General features: G+C 34.2%; 1 protein-coding gene across 1 annotated transcript in view; it reads left to right on the top strand.

Annotated features, from left to right (window-relative positions):
* Positions 1-15031, top strand: part of KCNH7 (potassium voltage-gated channel subfamily H member 7) — a 233128-nt gene that overhangs the window by 170430 nt on the left and 47667 nt on the right. Inside the window, exon 7 of the mRNA XM_040604789.1 lies at positions 10461-10886. Within this exon, the coding sequence (XP_040460723.1) occupies positions 10461-10886 (426 nt within the window). The remainder of the gene's footprint in view (positions 1-10460; positions 10887-15031) is intronic.

The raw sequence follows: 15031 nt of genomic DNA, 5'->3' as shown, positions 1-15031 counted from the left end.
CTTCTAGAAACTAAAGTTTGCTTATTTTGCTGTTTATGGAAAAAATATTTACCATGAAACTGAAGGTTAAACTTAAATATGAATGTATGCATAAGGATCTTTTCTCCTTTTCTCCTTTACTCCTGAAAGTTACATCAGTAAGTACTGCAATCATAGAAGCAAACTATGAATCTAGCTGCTTCATTTTCACTCCATGCATTTCAGATATTCTTACAGCTTTTATGCTTTCCTTAAGCTGCATCAAAATGTTTGGCACATAGTAAACCAGTCTAAATGGATCATAATGAAAGATACCTTTTTTACAAATATTGTGAGAAAGACAAGATAACATCAACAAGCACAAAATTTACTTTGTTTTGTTGTCATGCCATGAATAAATGATATAAAATCTTTTAAGTGACTGAAACCCAAAGCAATAATTTAAGCCATTATTACAAATGTGACACTTTATGTTTTCTTGTCAGACATAAAAAATGCTTGTTAACAGCTTAGCATTGCCAGAAGAGCAACAAATAACTCACAATCTTTAGCATTTTGAGGGACAGCATTTTCTGTCTTCTTAAATAACACCTCATAGTGAACTTTAAAGAAGTAGGTTACACAACTTTTAATACATATTCTGGCATTAACATTTGCTAAACATAGTCAGGTTTTAATATCTTCTTCTTTGATAATCTTTATATCACTAATTTAAAATTTAAAGTTCAATCAAGTGCATCTAATAAATCTGTATGCTTCTAAGTGTTGTTCTGATGATGCATTATCCACTAATATGAAAGTAATTACATACTGACTGGCAGAAAGAGGCTCCTGAGGTTTAGGATCTATAAGGCATTTCTTAATTTTATCTTGGAAAATAATGGATGGAATATGAACTATGAAAATACTTCCTCTATATTAATATCTATCTTCATGAGAAAATAAATTATAGGTTAGAGATAGAGATTTTTCTAAATTAATACATGTATTCAAAATTGGTGAAGCAATTTTGTTTGACAGTACCATCCACATAAATATTATTTCCATGAAACCTGCAAAATTTCACTGAAATCAATCATGAGAAGGTTGTTTTATTGCTTTAATGCCATGGCATACATAATGTTTCTTGAAAATTTGAAGATTTTTGGTTACTGTGTATTTAAATATATTTAGCTGAATATATTTACCTAATTATTTGATAGTCTTATGAAAAAGTGGTACTTCATGGCCTCAGTCCTGTAAGGTGCTCAGCACTCTCAGGAAGTCCCAGTGCTCTCAAATCCAGGTCAGATTTAAGAGCTTTTGTCATCAATGAGGAAGTGTGCTGCCCTATCAAATGGAGACTAATTGGATGACATTTCTTGAGGAATCTTTGTAAATCTGTAAGACGAGGAATAGTTTTGTAATTCTTTTCAAATGAAAGGTCAAATTACTTGATAATAAGGCCTGCCTCTTTGCTTTGTACTGCACTATTGCTCGAGTTCTCTGATGAACTATTACATTTCTGGAGCTTTCAGTGTGCAGGGAAATCATTATATTTATATAGTGCAAGCACTAGTGACAGTCCAGTAATTGTTCTGTACAGCTGCTACACTTTCAAGGCATCAACCCAGTCACTGTAGGCAGATGAGTCATGTCACTGATGGATACGTATACTGTGTGGGTGTGGGATTCAGCCATGGGACCAGATCTTAAACTGGTTCTCTGTTTCATCATATGTTTTAGATGACATGATGTAAAATATTATTATTGCTTATCTAAACACCACATTCATGAGAATAATGAAGCCCTAAATAGAAGATATGGAGACCAGATGAGAAAGATAAACATAGATCTGTATTTTTAATTCTAAAAATACTGTGTGTGTGTGTGTGTGTGTATACATATATATATACACACACACACAAATTTAAGATACATAGTAGGAGAAACATCAAGTAAAAGCTTTTCTGCTGTTCAGGCTCTTCCTTATATATCTACCCCAGTTTACAATTATACACTCCAATTCATATATTGGTATCACCTTTGAAAAGTGTCTTTTAAAAGACATCCATTTCCAGCTTAAATGCAACTTGCTATCACAGTACCATTAACATTGAAGCTACAGAAGGCTTAAAAGTCAAAACTTCAGCCAACAAGGACAGCAAAGAGCTGTTGGCAACATATTATTTGCTCAATGTTATTCCCACAAGATTTCCCAACAAAGGCTGGAAAACAGTATTTCTTTCCTCTTTTGGACAAAACAAGCAATTTGAAACAGGTGTTTTGAGGTAGACTTGAGATGACAGTCTTTCCATCTAAAAAGGCTTGCAGTTTCAGCTACACAAATTGTACACATTACAGTGCAGGAGATTAAAGAGGAATCAGAGCACCAGAAAGCAGGCATGCAGACAGCAAAATGTTCACCTGTACCAGTGAATACATATCAAAAACTTCAAAGATTAAATTGTAACTAAAGTACCAAAGCCAGAGATAGAATGATTCAACCAATGTAACTTTAACAGTGACAGCAGCAGTGTTACACTCATAGGCGCACAAGACCTTTATAAATCAAAGTTGGTCTTTATTGCTAGTGGATTTTCCAATATCAAACTAGCAATTTTATGACAATATATTAAGAAGTTATGTCTAGGTATCAGCAATTTTCTTTTTCTTAAATTTTACCATCAAACAATGTTAATGTTTAACTTCACTGAAATTTTTTGGATATTTATTATAAAAATCACTTAACATTAAATCAAATAGATTCCACATACCACTTGAAACTTACACCTTTTTTTTCTTTTGCATTTCTCTTTGCCTACCAAATTGCAGCTTCTCCAGAATATTAATTTACTGAACACCCAAAACCCCTTCCACTGTTTCTGCGTTTCAGTTAGGTTGAGAGTGCCATGAAGTCTGTCTTGATTAACTTAAAAAAGCTTTATTTAGTGACAGATTGACTTCTAGAATAAAAATTATTAAAATATGCTTAGATAAGCTTTAAGTTTTTGAGATTCAGCCATTAATAACAAAAGTCCTGTTTCAATACCTACCTAACATTACACTTGGTGAATATTTCGGCATAGTCAAAAAAAAAAAAATCTATTGTGCTATTTCTGGCCCTGCAAACAAAGAAATATTGAGTCCATTGTTTAAATAAGAAAGGTTTGTATCCTCTTGTATCTAAAATCCCAAATGGGAAACATACAGGACAGGCAAGGACAAGTCATATTTTAACACAGCAGCAGATTTTCTTTAACAAAAGCTTAACTTTAAAAAATATGGAGGCCATTAAAACACTGCGTTATAAGACCTCATGATTATACTTCAAACTGTCTGATAGAGAAATTTCAGTATCAGCTTTATATACAAATTGTCATACTACATAATTTTAAAGCATTTAATACAGAAAAAAGAGTAAAACAAGTATTAACATTCCCCACTGTCAGTATTTCTTGGTTAAGAAGATGTTTTTAATAGCTATCCTTTGAAAAACTTGTAAAAATATCTTTTACATGAAAAAAAGGCTTTTTAATGCTGATGTGTGAAAGCAGTATATAATGATATGTTTTAAGGATGCACTAACTCAAAAGCACTTCAGCTTTCTTCCATACTGGTGTAATTTTATTAGTTGTTCCTGTCAGCATCAAGGAAGACAATCACCAGGTTGACTGAAATATGTAAGACCATTATAGTCTTCTGGGAAATTAGGTAATGCCTACTCTCAGGGAGACAATGTTGATTTAATTTCCATTTGCTCATTAGTATTTGTGTAATATTTCTTTTTAGGTCTTTTTAAATTCAGAGATCTCTTTAGCTGGTCCAGTCTGTAGGGGTCTCACAGTAATGGTATGAACAGAGAAGAAAAGGGAAGAGATGTCCTTGCTAGTGATAGTTTGGCAGCTCCAGTAGAGCTAATACACAGGAGGAAAAGAGAGCTAGAAGAAGCTACATCAAAAGAAGGAAGTTCCACAAATCTAATAAAATCTCCAATGCAAAATCATGTCTTCTTTTAAAGCTGAAGTAATACCGCTTCATTTTTTGAACTGTGCTATCATTCTGATTTAAGGTCTATGGTCATGATAAAAAGGGTTAATTATTAAAGGAATATGGGTTTAGCTTCTGTGTCTGCTTCACATTTCTCATTCTGTTGTCCCAGTTTTTTCTGTTCAATATTATTATTGGCCTTATTAATAAAGCTCTGAAAATGAGTTCAAAACTACCTGTTAAAAGGAAGGGACTGTACTGAATATCTAAGAGGTTTTGGATAATAGTGCCAATGTTCATTGTGCATCATGAGCTGCACCAAGGAGCAAACAGCAATAGTAATTTAGCTTTACTCAAACTTAGAAGATGCTACCTTCCAACCATAAACTTGTACAGAGTTTAAAATTATGCTGCAAAATATTTTAAATCCAAATACCTTTCCTTTTTTTGTGAAATTATTTAGAGGTCATTGAGATTAACCTAGCCTAATAACCTATGGAAACCTCCTATACAAATTATAAGGATACAAATGTTCTCGTCACCTCTTGCTTATGTTCTTTGAGAACATAACATGTTTTATATTTCATTAATGTAGTCACTTTCCAGTGTTACACTCAGATAATAAGTACAGCTGATTTTGGTTTTCTGATTCAATTTTGAAGCGTATTTGGATTAGAAACTCTGAACAGTCAAAAGCTCTTCTGATTTCCTCCCTTTCTTTTCAGCTGGCTACAATAATGTCTATAATAGAGTTATCCTGGTTCAGTTACCATCTTGTTTGCATTTTCATGTAAATTTCATGTCTTGGCTGCTGAATACACTTTATGCAATGAGAAATTTTAAAGTTTCTTCAATCTCTACTCATAATAAACATATTCACTCTCTCAGCATACAAGAAGCTGACATGTTGCTAGATTTGCTACAGCTTCCCTGAATAAAGATGCAGGTCTGATCATCCATCTATGCCTAGCACTGGACTGAGCCCAGCAAGATATTGGCAAAATAATGTTTGTTCATGTCGTATAGTATTTCCTATAAATAACTAATTTTAACATTGTATTTCAATGAGTGGACTGGTAGTACCTTCCATAGCTTTACACAAGATGTTTTATGGGTAAGATAAATGTTTATTTTAAAGTTCCCAAGTAATTTGGGACTATATTTATAGTTTGACATTTATTAAATGTTTATGAAATTCTCTTAACATGAAAGATGCTATGTAAGAACTAACCTTGTTAGTACAAGCTTTACTTGAATTCATCTGTGGCAAAAGCAGCAGTGATAAAACAGTATTCAGTACTCAATATAACTACATCATTTAAATATACAGTACAAAGGAGATACACTTTCTCATAAGACATGAAAAAGTACCTTTCTGAAAAGCTAATATATTAAGCTTTACACCCACCAAACTTCCACGTCTACCTTTTGCACAGATATACTCAGTATCATCTACCTTACGACAGCTGCGTTTTCCCCCAACCCGTATGACTCATATTTTGCCAGCTGTAAGCATTGCACTTTGTTCAAATTTTCCAGATGTGCATTAGTTCTGTCCATGATGAAAGGACTTACCTAGACTGCGAATATGCTACATATTGTTTGTGTGAGTGTACATTATTCATGTATTTGCTGTGTGTTTGGAAATACACAGAACAAAAATATTGTGAATTCTTAGCAAACGTGCAAAAGGCCCAATGCTTTCTGAATAACTTGTTTACAGTGTCTGGTCCATGCAATCACAATATGCTCATAGAATTTCAAATCTTTTTGAAAGCATCAGTCATGCTTTCTGGTTGTTCTCCATGTTCATGTGCTTTACGTAGCTCTACGGTTGCTTGAGGAGCCATAGTCCAGCATGTAACAATCCTACGCCACAACTGCTTTCATGCAGTTCTAGAACAGCTAGGAAATCATACTCCAAATAAATGCAGTGGTTTGACAGAAATATTTCTTTAACAGTTCATGGTGGTATTCATAACAGATGGTTTATCGCTTATTATTTCTGTTAAGATTTATTAACACACTATTATGCTTCTTTACTTTGTTTCTAGTTCTTTAGTTTTTACTGTATGCATTTGCATTCTTTAATAAATTTAGATTGAAAATGCCTCAGAACAAAACTTATGAATATACATGTGATACATAGCAATATCGGTCTCTCAGAGTCTCTTGAAACTGTACAGTTTGCATAATAGGTAACAAAAATAAAGTGTTTTCATGCAGGAAATAAAAATAATCTGGAAAGTGTCCCCATTAAGTTATAAATTCAAAATTAAAAGGAGAAGAGCACAAGTATTTGTGTGAATTAATCTTAAAAATAAAAAGAATCAACTAAATTTAGAGGAGTAAGAACGATGATAACTCATTGCTGTTGCATAACAGCTTCTATGTATGCTTTCCACTCATTATCCTTTGCAGGATGCTTTCAGATTAGTGGGTAAATATTATTCTCTCTACTTGACAGAAGTTAGAGAGGTTAAATGTCAGCTTGCCTAAGATCACCGAGAAACTCAATGGCAGAGACAAGCACATAATTCCCAGGTCATCCAACATTTTGCCTAGCATTTTGCCTACATATTCTATTTTATAAAAGAAATTATACAGCGAAGAATCTTTGTGTTTCTCCAAGAAATGTCAAACGTTGTTGCTGCATGTGGTGCTGCAGAGCCTATAACAAGAGTCCCCTACACAAACCAGTTTTCCCATGAAGCATATGGCCAATGTGCTGCAAAGCACATCAGCGCAGTTTGCCTCCTTGACACTTCACCAAGAAACACTGTGCAAAACATTGTTGAACACAACACAAGGCAGAAATGTTATCCAGTACCAAGCAGGTTTTCTTGAGGAGAAAGATGTAAGAACTGTCAAAAAAGAGATAGCACCACAAACAGTTCAACCCAGTTTAAAGTGATAAAGGCTTACTGAATCTCTCTTTTTTCTTTTTTTTTTTTTTTTTTTTTTAATTAGTTGTTATCTGATAGTACCTCTGGTACATACAGTTCCTACTCCTTTTCCTTAACAGAACAGCAGCCATTGATAAATTTTCATTCTTCTTAAATATCTTTTCTTTCCATTTCAGTGAACTACTGTTATCTTTGAGAAACTAACAGCTACCAAACACTTCAGAAAGATAAATCTCTCTAAAACCGTGTGAATTTATGACAGCTACTTTGATCTCACTCCATATTTTTCCAGGTATCTGATGGCAGCCCTTCTATAATAAGTGCCCCCTTGAACTTGTGATCTTAGCAAGTGAACACATGAACCTAAAAAGAGCAAAAGATGTTCACCAGCCCTATCTGTGTGAAACACCTGAAGCAAGATTCTCAGAGTCAAAAAATGTGTTTGAACAGAGAGTCTTCAAGCTTGCAGCAGCACTGGTTTAACAGTAAATGGAATAAACAGGAACACACAGGAAAAGCTGAATTTTAGATCAAAATTCTTTATTCAAAGGCAAAATACAATACAGTTTATTTAAATTTGACATTTTCTCATTTTAAACAGAATAAATCTTATCACCTAATACTGCTTGTAAAACACACCAGTTAAAAATGCATTCCCGCTTTCTTCAAGCAAAACCAGCATGAGATGGAATTTCATCGAGGATGAACAGCCTCCAATTATTTTTTTATCATTTTAATTGATTAATTGCAGCTAGTATGACTTTTGCTACTTAGTATTATAGTCTTCTCTTTAGTAAGATGGAAGGAAGCTTGGCTTCCCCATCATGTCATGTCCGAAGGTTCAGAAATTTTTTAAGTGTAAAGCTTTAGTCTTGTCCCAGTGGTGCTCCTTACTCTTAAACACATTTCATTCCCTAAGCCACCTATTTTACAATCCAAACTATAAGGAGAGTTTCACTGTCCAGAAGAGATAGGTTAATAAAATGACTTTGCACTAACAGTGTATTTGTCAACGTCTATTTTAAGCAAGTGGAAGCAGTATAGTTCTTCTGAGTGGATTGCTAAGTACACTGAAGTCTTCCATCTAGCCAAGATTGTGAAGGTTGGCCAATGCCAACACTAAAGCTTTGCAAGGCGGTCACACAACAGGATAAAAAAAGGATAAATTCACATGTTCAGTCAGTCTCTATTGTAACTGCCAACATGAAACCAAATAATTTGTTTTCTCTTTTGTATCTATGTGCAACTCTGATTTTTTTGAGAAACATAGTCCCATCTTTTTTCTCTTAATCCAGCCAACAAAAATAGTGTTAATAGTGTTTGTTTTCACTTCCTGTTACATGAGAATAAGCAATACAGCATGTAAGTTCTATATCACATTATGAGTATGAAACTCACAACCAACAGTCAGCCTCTCCTCTTGTGTGTGTCTAAGAAACTACCATGAAAATGTCGGTTCCATTTCTGCTATGATCACTTTGATACTTCTGTTCTCTCATCTTGCCTAATAGGCAGGGTTTTTTTTTACTCTTCAGTTTCACCTAACTCGGTCTAGACCAGCCTAGGAATAAATGTAACTGAAATGAGAATAGGAGCCAGATTTCAGGCAAAAAAATCCAATTTACATTATGTGTTGCTCTAAGTGAAGCACACTGGCTGGAATTTTCAAGCAACTGCAAGAAACATGTAGAGTGAGCTTTGCTTTTCTTGTTGTCTAATCCATTTTCTTCATTGTCTGAAAATCCAGCAGAAAAACACTGATATAAATTTCACAAATAGCAGTTTTCTTGCCACATATAGCCACAGTGCTCTCATCTACCAGGAAAACATTCTTGTCAACTCACCAGGTGGGGGTCTGAAAGTATTAAGACTGCTTAAAAGACTAAGTAATGCCTATGCTTGCTGTCAGCTAGTGTGTTTAATGCATAAAAAATAGCTAGCACCATTACTTAACTGCAAGTCCTAGTTACAATATAAAAAATAGATGAACAGCCTCTACCATCACCTCAGTCTGGTGCTTAATGGCTGCTTGAAGGTACCATATAATCTTTTGGATGGCTTAATTGTTTCTTTCTTCATAGTTCAAAGAAGAGCAGTTATTAACCCTGGTGTTCTCACAACATTTTCAAAGTAGAACCTCACTGAATAAGAAGTGCCACTTAGATTACTAAGGATAGGATCTAAGGTTTATACACACTTGCTGCTGGAAAGTTAAACAGAAAGGAGTGTGCTGACCATTATAATCTTCTAAGATTATGTTCAAGGAGCATTAAATTCCTCGATCTTGAACAAGCTGAAAACTCAAATCCCTAACTACTTACTACCAAACAAAAAGGAAATAAAAGTTGGCAATGTTGCTGACACGGTACTTCTCCTTCCAGGCATCATTTCATTTCAGTATAATTATTCATTTTTATTATTTTTGAAAGATCTGATTTTTATACAGTTTTTAAGTACCAGGGGAATATGGAATAAGTAGAAGTAACTGGTGGAAAATGGGTAGAAGATTTCTTGAATATGTCACTTGCCCAAATAGGTAGTAACTGGAGGTAGTCACCATCTGATGTTTGTTCATTGGTCTGTGTAAAATGAAGTGGTGATCTGAGTCCCGTAGGATTTGGAGAGCACTTGCAGCACAGAAGGCAATAATTAACATCACTACTGACAGTCTCTGTAACTACGCCAAGCATTGAATTGGGATGAAAACGTAATCTACCTTCATATCTTTAAAAGTTTTGTTCCTTCATATCAAATTGGAGGAGCAGCCAAAGGAAATTTGTTTTATCTGGTGCCCACACTATGCTTTTTCTTTGCAAGAAAGTAAACGTCAGCTTCTAGAGCCAGCAAATCAAGCAGTGCTTACAAACATAATACCTTCCAAATAAAATTTAAATCCAACTTGGATAACACCAACAGATAACAAATCTATACTTTTAAAGGAAAGATAACAAGCTTTAGACATTGACAAAAGTAGCAGTGAAGCAAAAGGAAATATTTCTGTGATAAGCTTCTTTGTCACACCTTTAGCTGTACTATAGCCTCAGTGAAATTTGTCTGTGTGAAAGTTTTCCCCACCACAAAACTGAAAGTGGCAATAGCTGTCAAGGACACTCATAGATCTTTCTCTAACTTTTTTATTTCTGGTTGCTGAAACATCTTCTAAAGAGAGTAGACTCTTGTGCAGTGAACTTAAGCAGATGATAATAGATTTGCTTTGGGAGAAAAACACTGCATCACTGCATCACTGCATCACTGCAAAAAGTCATTCACTGGCCGTGAACAGGCTGGCAAGGTTACCATGTGGTAGATAAATGAATTTGATGACATGCTTAATTATGCAGATTTTATGGACCAGATATGCCACTTAAAGGTTGCTAGAGGGAACAAGAATCAACTAGCTGTGTAAAATTGTCAATGAATTTATTGGACCTGGCAGAGATTAGGAATTTCACAGAAGTTTATTTTGCCAAAACACCAAGTAATTGAAGCTTAATGCTCAAAATTACAATAAAGTACTCTTTAAGTTAGCTCTGTATTTGCTAAGTTTACTGAAAGTAGATATATATAAGCTGCCTGATTATTGACATGGTATATTTCTTATTCTAGGTTCTATCCTTAGGGGCTGACGTTCTCCCAGAATATAAACTCCAGACACCTCGCATCAACAAGTTTACTATATTGCACTATAGTCCTTTCAAAGCCGTCTGGGACTGGCTCATTTTGTTGCTGGTAATATACACTGCCATATTCACCCCTTACTCTGCTGCCTTCCTTCTGAATGATAGTGAGGAACGGAAGAGGAGAGAATGTGGATATTCTTGCAGCCCACTGAATGTTGTAGACTTAATTGTGGATATTATGTTTATCATTGACATTCTAATAAACTTCAGAACAACATATGTAAACCAGAATGAAGAAGTGGTAAGTGACCCAGCAAAAATAGCAATTCACTACTTCAAAGGCTGGTTCCTAATTGACATGGTTGCTGCAATACCTTTTGACCTCCTGATTTTTGGCTCTGGCTCTGAAGAGGTAAGGTTAAATGAGTAAAAAATCTTAAATCTTAAGCTTTGACTTTACTATAATAATCTGTATATTCTAGTATATTTTTTGCTTGTCAGTTAATAGGCTATTTAGTAGTTCCACCCCATCTTCTAAAGTTAAACTAAGAATAAATCTTCCTTGGTAGAATAATGTAGAGTATTAGCTTTCATTGATAGGAGAACAAGCTGAATGATTCAGCTAGTATTTTTCAATTATACCATATATGATACTGCCTTTATAAATAATGAAATAAATATATCATGCATGAAGGATTTGTTCAAACACTTTTATTTAAGTTCTCCTTTGATTTGCTGCTTGCTTTGTAAAAACTGCTCTTAATGCATATAAGTGTTGTGTTGGCATGAAAGCATTAGAATAAATTTTCTCTGTGCAAAATCTTTAGATCATATCTTTACTCAGTGTAAAACATTAGTTGTAGTGTGAACTATACCAGTTAACAAAAAAATTTGGCTGTTATCAAGAATATGGACTACCAAAAGAAAGGAAAAAATATTATAAGGGGATAACCTTGCCAGACATGACTAATGTCCTTACCCTATCTGTACAGTAGGTTACAAAAGAGTTCAATATATGCATCTGAAAATTGCCCCAAGGTGTACAAAATATACACTATGTTCTGGATGCCTGACCTAGTTCTATCTCCTTCCAAAGAATTTTATTTAATTTAAGAAATACTAAAGTTATATTTGTTGATGAAAAGTGAACTGACAAGTAGAGATTGGGGGGGGGGGGGGGGGGGGGAGTTGTTATGCATAGAATACAGCAGGGTTTGGTTTTTTTCATTTAAAAAAGCAGCAAACCAAGCAAAATATGATTCATTCACTTTTCAAAGGACACAAATCCATTTATTAAAAATACCATTTTGCACATATTGACATAAGAGAAACAGTTTTGTCAACCATATGTGCATCTCACTAATTGAGAAGAGAAAGGTGAAAACTGCATATTAATCAGCAACTTTCAGCATGAAAATTTACTGATCTGACTGTGTGTCTCCATGTTATGATACAGAGAATGCAAAAATGGTTTTGTTTTCAAATTATATCCTTTTTGTTAATTTGCTGTGACAGTAAAAATTGTTATGTCCACCCCAAAAGCCTGATCTGAATTCTGATACCCTAGCTATCCTCACAAATTACATGTAAACTTAATTAAGTATGCCTTTAAGGGTCAGTATAAAACAACTGGCACATACCTACATGGCCTTGAGAGTCTTGTGAGCATATTCAACCTTAAAACTTTCATAAGTAGGATGATTATAAGTCATCCTTTTCTTAAACTTATTTTCATACATTTTATGTAATGAGAAGGTTTCCTGTCTCGTACTTCTGAAAAATTATTATAATAATGTGGTCTTATTCAGCAGTCATAGAAATCAATGTAACATTCCTAATCCATAGTGATATCCCTACTAATTTGAATATGAGCATACACACTCAAGGTACATAAGGAATCTGGAGAAACATGTAGGTAAGAGCATGCAGAAGAAATAAATTTTCTTAAAGGAATACAGTAAGAAGAGAGTAAGTAAAAAGCACAGATGGAACATGTTAATGGTTCTCTTACCAAAAGAAAGCTTTTCTACTCAGATTGTGACTAAAAAGCCCAGAAATTTAAGGAAACTTTAATCAACTTTTGCACTCATTATCGGTGGTAGGTCTCAGTCTTTCTGCAGATTTTTTTTCTGTAGTTTTGATAGTATAGACACATGAAAGACAAACATTTTGACAATGGCATTACTTCTAACTTGGACCACATCATTTCCCTTCAGGTGTGTCTGCATCCCTTTCCAATCACTGAGAACTAATCAATGTCAAAAATTATGTTCAGTGATTGGAAGCGTGGAACACCAAGAATTACAATGGGGACCAATTCCAGAGTTCATTAAAGGAGTGCTGTTTGGATTTGACCCTGAACATCATTCTTCCACACCTCCCCTGTTACAGACGTTCTTAATAATAAAGTGCCAGGTGCTAAAGTGATATTAAATGGATAACTTTAACATAAAATAATGGTACAAATTAGTAGCAAACAAGTGCATTGTGGCAGCTGAGTACACAAATACAAAAACACAGAACTTGGAACATAAATTATTGCACCATGTAATGACTTTTGCAGTGTTTCAGATATGAGTGAATTAATTCTTTATTCCCTCAAAACCTAGTAATTGAACAGTTTCATGATCTGTAAAAACTAGTTAGTTTACCTAAGCAGCAATAAAATATACAGATTATGACCCCTTCACCATGCCATCATGATTTCTCTCTCATTCATGGTACTGAATATGTCAATCACTTTTTCTAAGCTGCTACTTACTGTAGTTTTGCTTCCTATGTTGCTAACTGTAATATTTCTCCAATGATCCCTTTTTCATAGTTTAGCAAGAAGCAGAAAAGGTATAACTGTTAGAATAGAGCACGTTTCATCTAATAGATTTTTTTCAGTCATAAGGGTTATCTTTCTTATGAAATGGTTCTTTTTTGTTATCTAGAGATTCTTTAAATAAGAACTCCTACAAACAATTGTATAGAATAGTCTTTTTATTAAACAACATAAGCTCCAAAGAGAGCTCCATGTGTGCTCACCCAGCTTTAAAACACCTTGATATCAAACCGAGTCTAGAAAGGGCAGCAGATAATAATCCAAATACCACATACAGCAATTTCTGAATGCTTCTGTTTGAGTCATTCTTTTTCAACCATAGGAAAGCAACAGAGTAAGACAGTTAACTTCCAAATTTCTAAAATAGGGAACTAATATAATTTTAAGTTATTGTTTCCTGTTTAAGCAGACTCAATACAAAATTATTATGGCTGGTAGTAAACTATTCTCTTTTTTGGGGTGTGTATCATAAATGTTAAGTGGCATCCCTGATACTTGGGAAGATAATAATGAGTAGATGGACTTTTTACTTTCTATTCTTTTGATAGCTTTTAATCATTATGCTCAGCTGAGGAATCTGGTTTGGTTTTTAAACAAATAACAGTTGCAGTGGCACAGCTTCTTAAAGCACACTTATAGATGGTGTGCATATACAAGTAGAATGCTGCTTAATATTACTAGATATTTTTATATATATGCATTTAAAATAATGTGCCTTTTAATGTATTGATCAGCTTTTCACTTCAAAGACAGATACGTTGTAAGGAAAAATCACATGGATATATAGATAACCAAAGCTTCTTCCCTTTCATCTAGAACCTACTGCAATAAAACATACAAACAAGTGATGGTAACAGCTTCAGAAAGAATATTTTCATATTTATAGTTTTATTAAATTGACACCAAAGAGAACACTCAGCTGAAATATGCAGAAAAGCATGAAGGCTTTTCCTTTTACTGTTTACAAATAGTAGTGACCAGAGCTATTTTACAGAACATAATTTAATAGCATTATCAGCAGGGAAAATGCTGCCTTAGAGAATTAAAATAAATACACCATGATGTATGTATGTATCCAGCATACTCACAAAACATAAGAGTGAATGTGTCTTCTATTTGTAGCAATAAATCAAGAAAATAGATGAGTTTGGGCTAAAATGAAGACATACAAGTAAAAGTACCCTTGTTCTCTTGGTTTTGATGTCATCACTCTGTTACACAGCCTATCTGGTAAAGCAAACTGAAAAGAAGAATCTCACATTTCTAGAATTAGAGATTGAGTCTCGTAGTCCTGACTGCATCTCTACTGATGGAATCAGTACTTTACCCTCTTCCAAATTAAAATATATTTCAAAATCAAGCTCAGAAAACATCTCAAGAAGAGAGTAATATAGTTTCCTGTACTCAATTTAGCAATTTACTTGGAAGACCTATTCCAATGAATTTCAAATCTTTTACACTGAAGACTGCATAGCTGATGGTACAGGCAGTCTGCCTTTGTATTAGCAGCTCTGTGAAATGAGTACAGACCAGGATGATACAGCATTAGGGTAAAGTCTCTGGAAATTATTTAGGTGGCTGGCTAGTCTCAGAGAAGCATTTAGTATCAAGTTTTTCTTCCTTTAATTGTTTTTCAAGATGAAGCAAAGCGGAACCCCAGCACTGCTTGAGCAGACATTTGTAGACCATTTTGGCAGTCCTTTATCAACAGCAGTTGAAGTACCAGTACC

This window comes from Falco naumanni, chromosome 8 (genome assembly GCF_017639655.2).
Source record: "Falco naumanni isolate bFalNau1 chromosome 8, bFalNau1.pat, whole genome shotgun sequence".
Lineage (NCBI taxonomy): Eukaryota > Metazoa > Chordata > Aves > Falconiformes > Falconidae > Falco > Falco naumanni.
This window is presented reverse-complemented; position numbering and strand designations above follow the sequence as displayed.